The sequence below is a fragment of the Nyctereutes procyonoides genome, unplaced genomic scaffold (genome assembly GCF_905146905.1).
Source record: "Nyctereutes procyonoides isolate TBG_1078 unplaced genomic scaffold, NYPRO_anot_genome, whole genome shotgun sequence".
NCBI lineage: Eukaryota > Metazoa > Chordata > Mammalia > Carnivora > Canidae > Nyctereutes > Nyctereutes procyonoides.
The window spans coordinates 37,931,969-37,946,742 of NW_026575030.1; the positions used below are offsets into that span (position 1 = coordinate 37,931,969).

The following is a 14,774-nucleotide window of genomic DNA, read 5'->3' on the forward strand; positions in this document are numbered from 1 at the left end:
TAAAAGTATTACAAATTTAAACTCATAAAAAATATACGAGTGCTTTCCCCATTCTCTCACCAATACATTACTATACCAGATTCTTTGATCTTAGTAATCTGAAAGGTAAAATATATTTTGATGACCTTAATCTGAATTTCTCTTATCATGAATAAAGCTTAGACTATATTCACATTCACTTCCATATTCATATTCAAGTGTCTTAGCGTAAAAATATCTGGGTGTCTTCTTTTCTTAACAGTTGTTTCTTTTATTGGCACACTATGATCAGGTTATGATCATTAATTTTCTGTTATCAAGTCAGCTTGTGTGCCTATAAGGTATCAATTTGTCCTCACTTACTGATAGCTGACAGGATATGTTTCCGATATTTTGTTTTTTTATAACAGGTTTGTTGTATTTTTTTAATAAAATACAAATGCAGTATTTTTACATCTTTCTTTTGGATATCATAAGCCCAATATTCAAATCTATTTTGATACTTTTAAAATCTTTTAAAATATTTTTTTTCTTGAGGAACTGAAAAAAGAAGTTGTTTATTGAGGGGAAGAGGATGCAAACAACATAAAAATCAAAAGCTTATCTGGCTTTCACTGACTTTTCTTTCTCTGCTTCTCAAATGGGGGCTGGATTTTATTTGTACATTTTCTGAGGGTCCCAATCTGCTTATGGAATACTTTATACAGGGGAAAGCTGTGGGACAGATTCCTTAAAAGACCCTTCTGGAAAACTCTCATTGGGCAGGGAGTGTTGCTCAATGTTGCCTACTTCCTTCCCTTCTGTTTCATCTGTATTACAAAATAGTCATTGCATGCGATGGTGAGCCTAGCAATTAGTGAAAAGAAGCTCTGGAAGTTCACTTTGCCATCTTGGCACTGGCCTAGGTCCTTCATTATTTTGTCCATGGCCAGGGGGTCTTTTTGATTTTCTAAAAATCCAGGAAACTCCTTTTCCATGAGTATTCTCAGGTCCTCCTTTGTTAAATAGCCTCTAACCCCAGCAAACTTGTGAAATGTGAACATCATGGTTTCCATGACATGCTCCATTTGAGAGGGCATTTTGGTGATGTCTGTTGAAATCTTGGTCAGAGGTGAGGTGAGGATGCTTGGCTGACTAGGATTCATAGCCAGTCTAAAATATCTTTTCTTATTAAAAAATGATACATCCAAAAAGTATTCAGGCAAGGAAATAAAAATAGCTACCATGGGTGTCATTATTTATTTTGAATATTGATTCTGTCACCTTTCATGTTAGATCACCTGGAAATTCGATAAATAAGCTTTCTACAACTTTATTCATACCATCAAAAAAATTAATAGTGTCAGGCTGGTTTCCAGCTTCTCCTCCTGGCATCTCACTTGGTAATTATCAAGAAAATGGTTAGTGATTAAAATCCAACACACAGTTTCTACAAACTTTTAATACTATGGTGGGGTGTCTTTTTCTTTGGAGTTGTGGGAAGTGGCTAAGAACTGCAGTCTGGGCTTGAAGTGGCACTGAGGAGGTGGAGAAGATTTCATTATTTGGGCAGGCTCTAGGGCAGATTTTTCTCCAGAGGCAAAAGAGTAAACCAAACAACAACCCACTGTATAAAGTCAAGGTCCTCAGACAGAAAAGATCATCTATGAATCCAAAGTCTAGAACATTAGAGATGAGAATTAAGACTGAATGCAGAGAATTCTTGAGTTTAGAGCTCTGTCAAGAAAAGATTAAGCCAACTATTGTTGAGGGCAAGAAAATTTCAAATTGTGATCAGCTGCCTTAAATATTTAACTTTGACCTGGGAGGATGTGTCTGAGGCAGAGGATGTCTGGACTGTTCTAAAAATTCCATGTGTCAGAGTCATCTGACAGCCACCTGTGTCTCCTAGTCCTTAGTGCAGTTTTCTGGAATGAGACATGAAAAGATTGCAAGTTTCTTGTTAATTCATGTCTAATAATACTCACTAATTTTTGTGAAGTTCAAGAAATCTCGGTAGCAGAAACTCCAAAAGTGATGTCCTGATGCCTGAATGTTAATGTCTGATATTAGAGTCTGAATAGAAGACTTTTATATATGGGAACCCATGGAGTTAAGTCTAGAAACAGAGAGATGATTGAAGGACTCCTTCTGATCCCTGAAGCTAGTCATTTTTTGCCTGCCATCTTGATCTTTTTTCTTTGTCAATTGCTCAGTTGCAAATTCTGTGATAAGTGGTTTGGGTTAAATGCAACCTAGCCATCCAATTTGTTTTCTGTCATGACCCATGACATTGAAAACTATTTTCTTTGTATTTATTTCTAAGCTACTTGTCTTGTAATTTTGACAAATGCCCTATGCCTGTCCTTGTAAGGAAAGAAGACCATGTGGCAGTTTTTCTAATGAGAGTCCCTATTTGTATCATCTTCACAGTTCAGAGGATTATGGCGACGTGATTGACAGAAGAGAAATAGAGTATATAAAATGTTTATTTCACAAAATATAACTGTTGATGAGGTCCTGAACTAGGCAATGAATGGGGATAGAAAAGAAAACATTTAGGACTTGAAGAAAAGAAAACCTGACAAAATTTGGGGATTGATTGGCTTTGAGGGATGGGGGAAAGATGCAGGGGAAGGGAGGAGTCAAAGATGATTAAAGTATTGAGAAAGGTGAAAAAATGGAAATAATTGCTTATTTGTTTTCTGAAACCAGTGAGAGTTTTGAAAGAGGGGCAAAATGTTGTGGTAAACATCCTTGTCATAACATGGAAACCATGATACCTAAGCAAACTGGATTCCAAGTTTGCCATGCCAGTCTTATTGAAAATAGTGTGAGAAGAAATCCTACAGTAATTTCTAATAAAAATATCTTATATTTGCTGTATGACTAAGCTGACAAGTAGAGGAAGTTGTTCACCAAATTTTCTCCATATGCTTTTAAACAAAGAACCACACCTTAACAGAGGGGTAGCAAAATATCGTCTGTTTACCAAACCTGGTCCACTTCCTGCTTTTGAATAGTTTGTAAGCTAAAACTGATTTTTGAATTTTTAAATGATTGAAAAAATAAAAAAGAAGAAAAATGTTTTGTGACGTGTAAAAATTATAGAAATCTTACATTTCAGTGTTTATAATTAAAGTTTTATTGAAACATAGCCATGAACATTTGTTTATGTCCTTTCCATACCTGCTTTTGTTTATAATGACAGAGTTTAGTATCTTTCACAGAGACCATATGGCCCACAAAGTCTAAATATTTATTATCTAACTGTTTAAGAAATATTTGCCTACCTCTGCCTTAATATGAGCTATATATCGAAAGATATGTTTGGAAAGAATGATAATGTAAATTGAAAGCGTAACTAGAAAAAAACAGGAGTTCAATTTTAGCAGTATTTTTGCTTCATCCATTTACTCAGTAAATATTTGTGGAAAGCCTACTGTCTGTCAGTCACTATCCAAGATGTTACAGACACAGAAATTTGTTAAAACAAATTTAAACATTAGTCCACCTCTTATAGTGAAGTACTCTGAAAATTAGTCCTCCTTTGTTTATTCCTGGCAAGAAAATGGACTGAGTTAGAGAAGAGGCTTTTTTCTAAGACTCACTAATTCTTGCCAGTACTGGGGCACCTGCGTGGCTCAGTGGTTGAGCATCTGCTTTTGGCTCAGGTTGTGATCCCAGGGTCCCAGGACCTAGTCCTGCAGCAGGTTCTCCACAGGGAGCCTGCTTCTCCCTCTGCCTGTGTCTCTGTCTTTCTGTGTGTCTTTTATGAATTAAAAAAAAAAAAAAAGATCTTGCTTTTGTTAAAGTCTTGGCAAAACAAGAGGGAGGATATGTAGTGAATCTAACCTCACCCAAATGTATATATGGTTTTGAATTTATATTCACTAACAACAGGTAGAAGTTTTAAAGAACCTATTGTGTTCCTAGTACTTTTCTAGTATTTATTTCGTTTTTATGTCTAATTCTTTAAATAATTCATGGAATAGGTATTATCTTCATTTTATATACGAGAAAACTGAGATTGGGAGTAAATTAACACATTCAAAAGTATGCACTGTGAATATAATTGACATGTTCTAATATTGAATATCAGCTCTTGCATTCTTTTATTAAAAATATTCAATCCAACTTGTACCTATAGATACTGTAGATTTTGTTGGAAATGAGGAAGCATATTACATCACAAACTTCTTTTATCTTAAGTTCTTATTTAAATTCCAATTAGCATACAGTGTAATATTAGTTTCAATATTCAATAGGTGTGCAATATAGTGATTCAACAATTTGGTACATCCCATCCTCATTACAGGTACAATCCTTAATCCCCATCACCTATTTAACCCATCACCTATTTAACCCATCACCCCACCCACCTCCCCTCTGGTAACCAACAGCTTGTTCTCTATAGTTAAGAATTTATTTCTTCATTTTTCTCTATCTCTCTCTCTTTTTTCCCTTTGCTTGTTTGTTTCTTAAATTCCACATATGAATGTAATCATATGGCATTTTTCTTTCCCTGACTGACTTATTTAGCTTATCATTATACTCTCTAGCTCTATCCATGTCATTGCAAATGACAAGATTTCATTCTTTTTTAGGGCTGAGCAATATTCTTTTGTATATATATACCACCTCTTCTTTATCCATTCATCAATCACTGGATACTTGGGCTATTTCCATAATTTGGCTATTATAGATAATGCTGCTATGAACATTGGGGTGCATGTATCCCTTTGAATTAATATTCTTGTATTCTTTGGGTAAATAGCTCATAGTATAATTGCTGGATCATAGGGTAGTTCTATTTTTAACTTCTTGAGGAACCTCCATATTGTTTTCCAGAGGGACTACACCAGTTTTCATTCCTACCAGCAGTGCAAGAAGGTTCCCCTTTTCCACATTCTCACCAACACTTGTTTCTTGTACTGTTGATTCTAGCCATTGTGACAGGTGTGAGGACATCACACAAACTTCTTAAAAATTTCTTTTAATTATTTCTGTCTTCCTGAAAGATGCTCACAAGTTCTCACTTAAAACATTTTTTTTGCCAATGTATAGAAAGCCACTGATGGGTGTGTTTATTAATTTTTATTATAGAATATCTTCTATATCTATTATAGAACATCTTATATATCAATTATAGATCTTATAAATTAACTATAGATACAAAAATGTTACAATGGACTAGTTATATTCTCTTTCATTGTTTTATTGAAAATATTAAATCCAACCTGTATCTATAGATACTGTAGATTTCAGATAATATTGTTTTGAAAACCCTGGGAAAATTATTTCTGAGACCCAATTTCCTCATTTGTAAAATGGAGGTGATAGCTATGCTTCTGAATAGCTGTAAAAATTAGAAATAAGTAAACACCGTTTTAAAAAAAATTTAAAAGATTCGTTAAAGATTTTTTTAATTATTGGAGAGAGCAAGAGAGAGAGAGAGAGGATGAGCAGGGTGAGGACAGAGGAAGAAGCAGACTCCCCACTGAGCAGGGACTCTAATGTGGGGCTTGATCTCAGGACTCTGATATCGTGAGCTGAGCTGAAGGCAAACAACTGACTGAGCCACCCAGGAACCCTATAAATATCATTCTTAATTAATTATATTAATTAATTTTATACTCTGTTCTATGGAAACTGAGGGTTCAGCAGTGGTAATTTTAAAAGTTTCACAAATTTATAGATATAAAATCATATAGTTCTATAGTCCTATTGAAATAAAAATGTAACGCTCAAACTTCCAGTTAAATAGGACACTTTGTCCATATATATTTACTTCTGTTACTTTCTAAAGTAGAAAATAACAGTAAAGAGATTTTAAAATATAAACTCAAAAATATGAAAAGTATAAAACAAAAAAGATTAGGAATACTTTTGGGAATAATGAATATACAAGAATAAGTAGTCATTGACTTATAAGTCCCAAATATGCAAATCCTAATGAAGCAGTAGGGAAAGCCAAGGAACAATCTAACTGTACATCAGGATCCCTAAATCCCCAAGAAATAACAACAGCAAAAATATCTGAAAGTGAGGGTATAGTTGGGGCTAAAACCTCAGCAGAAGACTAGAGGCTTATCCTCTGGTGAGAGTAAAATGGAAAGCCCCTGATGTTTGAGTAAGCAGAGTAGTAGGAAGAGTACTAAACCCCAAACAGAGGCAATCTAGGCATTCTATCTATTTATATGGATATAAATACAACATTGAAACTGACTGTGTATCTTTTCCCATTCAGTTTCCAGAAGGCTGTGGCCAGACTTGTAACCTGTAACTTTAGGCAAATCTATTCTTCAGATGATCTGACTAAAACTGAAGAAAAGATACCATCATTGGGCAATTCCCATCAAAAGTTTCCAACCAAATCACCACAGTGAAGCCTAAATTCAACACACTTGTAGCTTTTAAGTAACTTTTCATATCTCTTCTAATACATGAATAGACAACAGAGAATCAGTAGACACCACATTCATGCCCAAACATGAATGATAAGACCCAAACATATGAATATACAAACAAGAGGAAAGCACAAAAAGGAAATAGATTATGTAAGGAGAGGAAAAATGCAAATATATACATACTAATAATCCCAGAAAAGTAAAAAGAGATGTTGCATTCGTGAAGCAAGAATAGAAACATATATGATGGTTGATTCCGAAAATAAGAAAATTACTTTAAAAAATACTTTAAAAAAATAGCAAAAAAGAAAATCTCAGTGTAATAGTTGGAAGATAAAGAAATCTCCCAGAAAGTAGAATAAAGTGGCAAAAGATTAATTTAATGGGAAAAAGGTTAGAAAATTAAGGAACTAGCCAAATAAACCTCCCCAAAAAACAAAAAACATTTGAATGATTAGTTCAATGAAGAAAGAATAGAAAAGGCCAGGAAATCATGAAATAAACAATGAAGAAGATTTCTCTGAGCTAATATTCATGAATTCCAAGTTTGGAACTGTGAAGTGCCTTGAGTGGATATAAAGAACCTATTCCAGAGCACTTCAGAGTAAAAATTCAAAACTATGGGTTAAAAAAAAGATTCTAAAGCTTCCAGAAAGAAAAAAACAGGCTATATACAAAGGATCAAAAAACAGGATGGGTTTTGACTGCTCAAGAGCACTGCTGGAAGCTGAAAGATGATGAAGACATAACTGGAGCTCTGAAGTAAAAAGAGTTTGACTCTACTATTTTATACCTAGACAAATTGACAAATCAAGGGTAATGACAGACATTTTGAACATTCAAGAGCTTCAAATATCCCTCCCCCCTGCATTCTTTTTCGGAAACTTCTAAAGAAATGTCATAAAAATGAGGGATTAACCAAGAAAAAGGAAGACATGGGTTCCAGAAACTGGAATTTTCTTTCCTTTAAGAAAAAGGCAAAAAATAACTCCAGAAAGAGAATGATGGAATATAGCAAGAATGTACCAAGCCACTGGACAGCAAGAGTGAGAATGGAACAGCTTAGAAAGTTCCCAGCAAGATTATCTCTAAGAAAATTAAAATGATATAATCTCTGATGTAACTGGGAGAGTTTGGGCATTTTTCAAGGATTATTACACAGAACATAAAGCCAGCAACAAAGCATTAGCTACAGACAAAACAAAAAGTTGCTTAATGAAGGAAAAGTCATCATTTATATGTAGCTTTTCTGTGAATAGTGCTTGCATAGCCATAATAATGTATCCTGAATCATTTTAATCAAAATTATGACATAATTTTATAGAGATGATAGAAGAGCTGATAAGTATGTATGTTTATTTTTGGGGCCTAGTGAGTGAAAGATAGCTAAGTGCTCATCGTCCACTGTAAGGAGTCAGTAGATACTACCCACCTAAAATGGAAAGAGCAAGAAATAGCAATATTGTTATTTTACTAATACCAGTGGAAGAGAACTATCAAAAATGATAGCTAAAAAGCTAAAGGAGTTGGAGAATTTTGCCCCTAAGAAAATAGATATGGGAGGAAGGGTTGAGGCATTGCTAGTTTCCTTAAGAATTGTATAGCCCCTTGACTTTTTCACATGGGTGCAAAAATAACTTTGGCAATCAAAAATCAAATAAAAGGAAATGTTTACACTGAAATCTATTCATTTAGGAACAGATTCATTGATTTAGGCAGCCAAGGTAATTTATTTTTATAGATATCCCATAATGCAGCCTCTCTTAACATCTGTCCTTATTATAGAACTTCTTATAGCTTATATAATTAAAAGATTATAGCTTTTATAATACATAAATAAAATATAATATCTTACAATCTTGCACAATACAAAAATATTACACTGTTATAAAAATAAACAGTTATTATCATATTATTAAATTATTATTATTAAATTCAGGACTGCAAATGTCCATTTGCCTAAAATTGTATGAGCACCTATTAGCCAGCCACCCAGGCATAAATGGGTTTTTCTCCTTAAGTGACAAAAAATAAGCTAATATAAAATTAAGGAAAATTCTGAATGCAGAGAGTAACAAAAGTATGTCACTGTCATTCGCATCTGCAAGTATAGGTGTTTACATTATTGAAATAACCTTATAGAACTACAAAAAGCTGGAACTCATTTGGAAATGTGGACATTGAGGCCCCAAAGGAAAAATGGCCTGCCCATAACCTCACAGCTAGGGAAAATACAGGAAAGAGAAACCTGCTGATTCCCTCTCAGCGGTGCTAATATACAATGATTGAACTACACGGGACCAGAAATCACAAGAGCCCCCCTGATAGCTCATTTCTAAGACTAGTGCAATTTGAATGGAAGTACAAAAGCTTGTTTTCTGTCATCCCGAGTCGGACACAATGAACCACAAATGAAGATCTGAGAAATGAATTTGGGAGAGGGCATCATAAACAAGATAAAGTAAAATCAGGTCCAGACTGAGAAAAAAGTGACTTACTACTTCCAGTCTGATTCTTTCTGCCCATCCTAAAGATTTCAGTGCTAACTTCTCCTTCTGAAGATTAATATCAGCAATAAGAGAACTATTTTTGTTTTGTTTCGAGGGTTGTGTTTGCTTTGTTTTTTTTTTCTTTGTTCTTTTTCCAGGGCACATGTGATAACATAGGATACTTTGTACAATAAGAAATAGTACATGGTAACTGCATCTGTTAGTCATACTTCTGGCAAAATATCCTTGGTACCACTGAGGTGTTTTTGACTGTAAACAGTATAAACTGATGTTGGCTAATCTAAGCAAAAGAGAGTTTCCTGGAAGATACCAAGGATGGATACATAGTGGAGGTGGGGAGGCTATAGAATTAGACTTTGGTCCAGTTCTTGGTGAGTGGAAGAGCCAAGAAAGCTTCAGATGACTCTGGAACCAACCTTCAGCCGCAGGTGGTCATGGGAATAGGCTGGAACCCACTCTCTCTTTGCATCACTTGCTGAAGATTCAGACTTGATCTCAATTCAGTTCAATTGGTTGAGCTACCGTCACTTGCTGTCCTCTTGCCTGCCTGAAGTGGTGACTGGAAGGGACGAGCACGTTCAGCTTCTTTGGTAGAGGACCAGCAGGCTGACTTCTCTGCCACTAGACTACACACTGGGGAAAAAGCCAGCAGGAAATGAGGGCACTGTTAGAAATGCCAAAAAGTAGCAACACCTATTATATCTTTCTTGTTAAACATGCCAGAACCATCAAATTTACTCAATGGATACCAAGAGGATTCATACCTGCTAAAAGGCAACTTGTTCAGAGTTGTCTTTTTGGCAAACTGATAGTGAAAATTTATTTTCAAGGTAACATAGGTTTTGACAAGACCTAGTTGCTCTCTTTTCATATGTTGGATTTCATTTATAATAGAGGTAAAACTTCTGGCTTGGATCAAGTGTAGTGTTTCTATGCAGAATGCCCAAAAGGAAAATAGGGCATTTACCCAGTGACCCACGTGGCGACACTGAAGTGTATGGCTCTATGTATATGTGTGTTGGAGGGATAGATGGGACCAGCATGGCTTGGAAATTCTTTATGTATATTGACATCAAAGTAATACGCTTGACCTCTATTAAAAGGCTGTCATTTTTTGTTGGTCTCTTAAATTCATTCACCTTTTATTTCATTATTTTAAAAAATTCACTGATCTTTTATAGTGTTTGCTTTATTGTTTCTCATTTCATGATAAAATAACTGGCGTAAGCCATCTCCTTAATCAGAAAACAAAAATGATGATTAGTAGAATTTAATGAGTTGCAATTTTTAGAGAACACCAGGAAGTATATACTAGAGAAGGTAAAGGAAGGGGAAGCGTTGGGGAAAACAGGCAAGGCTTTTGCTTCAACTTTTCTACACCAATAACTTGTACAACATTATCTTTTAATAGTTCTGTAATGTTTTCCTGTACTCTAAATTCCAGCGACTTACTGAAACAACAAATCATCTCTCCTGCAAACTACGTGTCAGAAAGCTCAGTGAAGTGTTTAGCGATAATAAAGCAAGTAAGGAAAAAAAGAAACCGATAATGAGGTGAGAAGAAAAAACTTTCAAATGAGATTTAAAATCAAGAGAGGAAAATGTGAACTAGATCTTCAAATAAACAAGGAGCAATGGAAGTCATTTTAGGAAACTTGCAGATAAAGGTTTTATATATTTTATAGAAGTGAGTAAAGTGCCAGCGAGTCTCAAGTTTGGTAAATATTGTTTGAAGTCCAATTTTATAGTGGGATGAGAAAATATAATCCCATGGTCACTTATCGCTCATTTCTCAGTACTGCAAATGAAGGTGGCTGACTTCCTCTCCGTTGCATGCAACTTCAGCACATCCTGAGGTCTCTCGCAAAGCTGCAGATGCCTCAGATTGATTTTAACTGGCCTTTGGTATGATGAGAGTTTGGTGAAGCAAAGGGCTTTTTTAAAATGCAAAGCAGTGCAATCCTATGCTAGCTAGACCATAAATAACTTTAGAACATATATTTAATAAAGAAGAAAGCATCTAATTATAAGTAAAACAAGACATTCCCCAAATGTATGTGACAAATTCCGAGATTAATTTACTTTTAGTGTTCGCGGTAATAGGACAGAATGTAACTCAGGTGAACTCAAGTGAAAAGACTATAATAAAACATAACTACCATTAGCTGTTCCTAAGTTTGTAATCTAGTGTTTATGTTCAACCAAAATATATATTCACATGATTTAATGAGTCAAACATTTCCATAAGAATGATGAAATGGGAGTCAGTCACCTGCCCTCCCTGATTCCTGCATTTCCTAGGCTCCAGAGGTCACTTGTTTGTGTTTATTTACTTCCAGATTCTCAACATTGTTATACTGGTGTTTTAAATTTTTTTTTTTGAACATCAATTTATTTATATCCCATTATGGGAAATGTGGACTTAGCATGTTTTGTTTTTTACTCTCTAATCTTTCCTAATGCACAAATTTCCCCATACTTGACAGTTATACCATTACTTTAGTTAAATTGATATTCAGGATTCACATTATTATATTTTTGTAAAGAATAACTGGGCTGTATTTTACACTAGGATTCTTTTTCCTTTCGTGAACAACTTTCTGTGTACCTTGTTGCTATTAAGGGTACTGGTTTTGCATTGACTTGTTTTCTCTCCCTGAATTATTGCAAAGTTATTAGAATTGTATCAAGTTCTTGGACAAAAGCCTTCAGAGGCTTCTGATCTGCTCCAACTAGATTGGTTGTGCTCTATACTTTGGAAATGTCATGATTTAACTTCAAGTTCAATCTGGGGCGGGGAGGGAAGGATTCCAGTCCATAATAGTTGGGGAGAGGCAACTGTTCAGCTGTATTAGCTGGGAACACGTGGGTCTCACTATTTCTTAAACTTGTTCTACAAATTCTGTTTTAATTCCATGTTCACCATGACCTTCAGAGTCAGCAAGTGATATCAGTTCCTGAATCTATTAGAGATTTCATGTAAATCATGTTGCATATTTTTATTCCTCACTGTCAACTTAGAATTAGGCCCTTTCAGAGATACTCAATTAGAATTTTTCTTTCATCTTTCTCAGTCCCCAAATTTTGTTGCTACCACTGGAATGATATAAAAATATTTAATAATTGCTGTGTTATGGGGGCCAATGAATCAAAAGGAATGCCTGACTGATCAGAATGGATTCCAGCCACATGCCAGGTAGGTCCTCAGCAACTGAATGCTAGTGCTCTGCTTTCCCCTTTTGGTTTTACTCTTTGTGGATATACGCCAATTAAAATAAAATTCTCTTACCTGTCATTTTATTATGGTTTCTAGAGGAAGCACAATTTATATATATATACTTTTTTTTAAACAGAAGCAGCTTTTACTATATTTACATCCAACAAAACTTCACAAGAAACAATCCTTACTGCACAGCCAGGGCCCTGGGCAGAGTGGAGGTAACAATGAGGACTGAATGGGGCTCCCTCAGCTCCCTCCTGACTTTCCAGGAGCTACAAACTGCTGAACCACGGTGCCCCATTTCCCTTCTCTCTCATCATCCCCAGGAACCTCATCAGCAAGGGGGCTGTGGCTCCAAAATAAATAACTTAAAATACAAACACTAAGGTAGACAGTGGGGAGCTTCAGGCTACTTCAGCAGTACCAGGAAAGGAGGCCTGTCACCTGGCCTGGCAGGGAATGACATCCCTCCCTCCTACTCAGGGCAAAGGCTCAGCAGCTCTGTCGCTTTCCAGTTGTTTTTTAAAACAAAAACTTAGAAAATGCCCAGGGCAGTGCAGATCTGTGGGTGCGTCCCCACTGGAGGAGAGTCCCCGGTGTAATCTGGGGAGGAACAGAGCTGTGCCAACTCCCACCAGATATCATACTACATCAGCGTAAGGGTACTGGGTAGGCTGGAGATAGGCTTTAAAATATAAAGCCTATATTATAAAAGCCTATAGATATAAAGATACACTTTCTATATATATATATATACACACACATATATTGTATATATACATATATATGTTGTATATATACACATATAAATTGTATATATACACATATATACAAATTGTATATAAATTGTATATATATACATATATATATAAATTGTATATATATGCTTAATCTCTTATTTTTTGCCAAATTTCTAAATTAAATATGACAGATTACTATAATTCTGCTTATTCCTGACTAAACATGACTTTTGAGATGTTTAAACACTGTCAGTAGACCAACCTAATTGGATAGGTTTCAGGAAAGAGTTTTAGAAAGGATAAATTAAACATAAGCTCCAGGTGTTAACAGTCATTTTCGCTAATCCTCTATGAAATATAAGATTTCTAGATATCTTTTACTGACATATTTTCAATATCTTATCAATGCATGAATTACTTTTGAAAATAATTTCTACCTTCTCTGGTGATCTTGCCTGAGATCCAATATAATACTGATTATTTTCTCACTGATTTCATATATATTTCTATTACTTAATTACTTTTCAATGTGGCACATATTGCTATTTTCCTACCCAGTATTATTCCTAATTCTTTCTTGCTAAGATAATTTGGATTTGGTATGTGAAATATTTGCTTTATAAGGGTCACTTGTAGCTAGATATGGCCGTGTGGTACAGTTGTAGCCAATGAGATATAACTAGCAGTCTGCTGGAATTTCTGTAGATATTCAATGCCTTGGGAATAGATGGGTGAATGAATAAATAAGCATCTCCAACAAATGGTCAGATTCTGCTGAAAAATCCTAAGTTAGAGGCTTACACTTTTAACTCTTGTTAAATGGCTTGTTATTTCTTTAGAATTGAAGGTTCTGAATTTTATAGCTCTACCTCCACCATTTTATATATTTGTGATTAAATCCCTAAGTCAGGGGTTCACAAACCACACACAAGGCTTATTTTTATAGGTAAAATTTATTGGAACATAGCCACACCTAGTTATTTATGTCTACTGTTGCTTTCACACAATGACAGTTAAATATTGTAATTGAGACCACATGGTTCAAAAAAAAATCTAAAATACTCATATCTGATCCTTAACAGAGTCTGTAGACTTCCGTTTCTAAATCACCCAGCCCCTCTGAGATTCCTTTTCTTTGCCTTTAAACATTGTAATTTCTGAGCATTTTAACTGGAAGCTATTAGAAAAGTGTTGGGTAACATTACCAGCACTTTTGTCTATTCACATTATAGCCATTCAAATATTTGAAGACAACAAAGCACAATTTCCCTGAGTTATCTCTTCTTTAGGCTAAATCATAGCTGTTCATCTGGTTGTTTCTTATATGACAAAGTGTACTCTATTTTGTAAAGTATTTTATTTCATTTTTCCATGTAACCTCTAAATCGTAGAATCCAGAAAAGAATACAATCCACAGTATGATGTGACAGGCACAGAGAACAAATTCTGAAATGGTTAACTTTCTTGTAAAATAAATTCTGATGAGCTTATTTGAAGGTTATGTTTATTGCCTAACTACTATACCTCAATATTCACTTTGCAGGAGGTAAAACTCTTAGATCTTTTTGACTGCCCTATTCATCATTTAAATTGACTTATAGCCCTATTTATTTCTGCCAAAACACAGCTCACTGATTTTAACCTATCTTTTAAATCTAGTGAACTAATTTTAGATATTGACTTTGCCATTCACTGTTGTAGCTATTCCTCTAAACACTGAAGCTTAAAAAAATTTATACAAATGAGTGATAACCTATTGAGAAAGATCTTGCCATAGGGCATAGTTTTGTCATTAACTAGATTAATTTAAGTGTATGTAACAATGCTATATAGTTAACGTATGTTAAACACATGTAAGTCATGGAAGTTTGTGAGTGTGTATATATGTCAGATTTGCTGATTTTTTTTACGATGTATCAGTTCCACATTAAATCTT

At 34.8% G+C, this 14,774-nt stretch overlaps 1 protein-coding gene across 1 annotated transcript; it reads right to left on the reverse strand.

Moving 5' to 3' along the window:
- Positions 1-764: 764 nt before the first annotated feature.
- On the reverse strand, positions 765-1,058 carry LOC129503651 (protein S100-A10-like). Its single transcript, XM_055315877.1, has one exon. The coding sequence runs from the start codon at positions 1,056-1,058 to the stop codon at positions 765-767; it is 294 nt and encodes a 97-aa protein (XP_055171852.1).
- Positions 1,059-14,774: the final 13,716 nt, after the last annotated feature.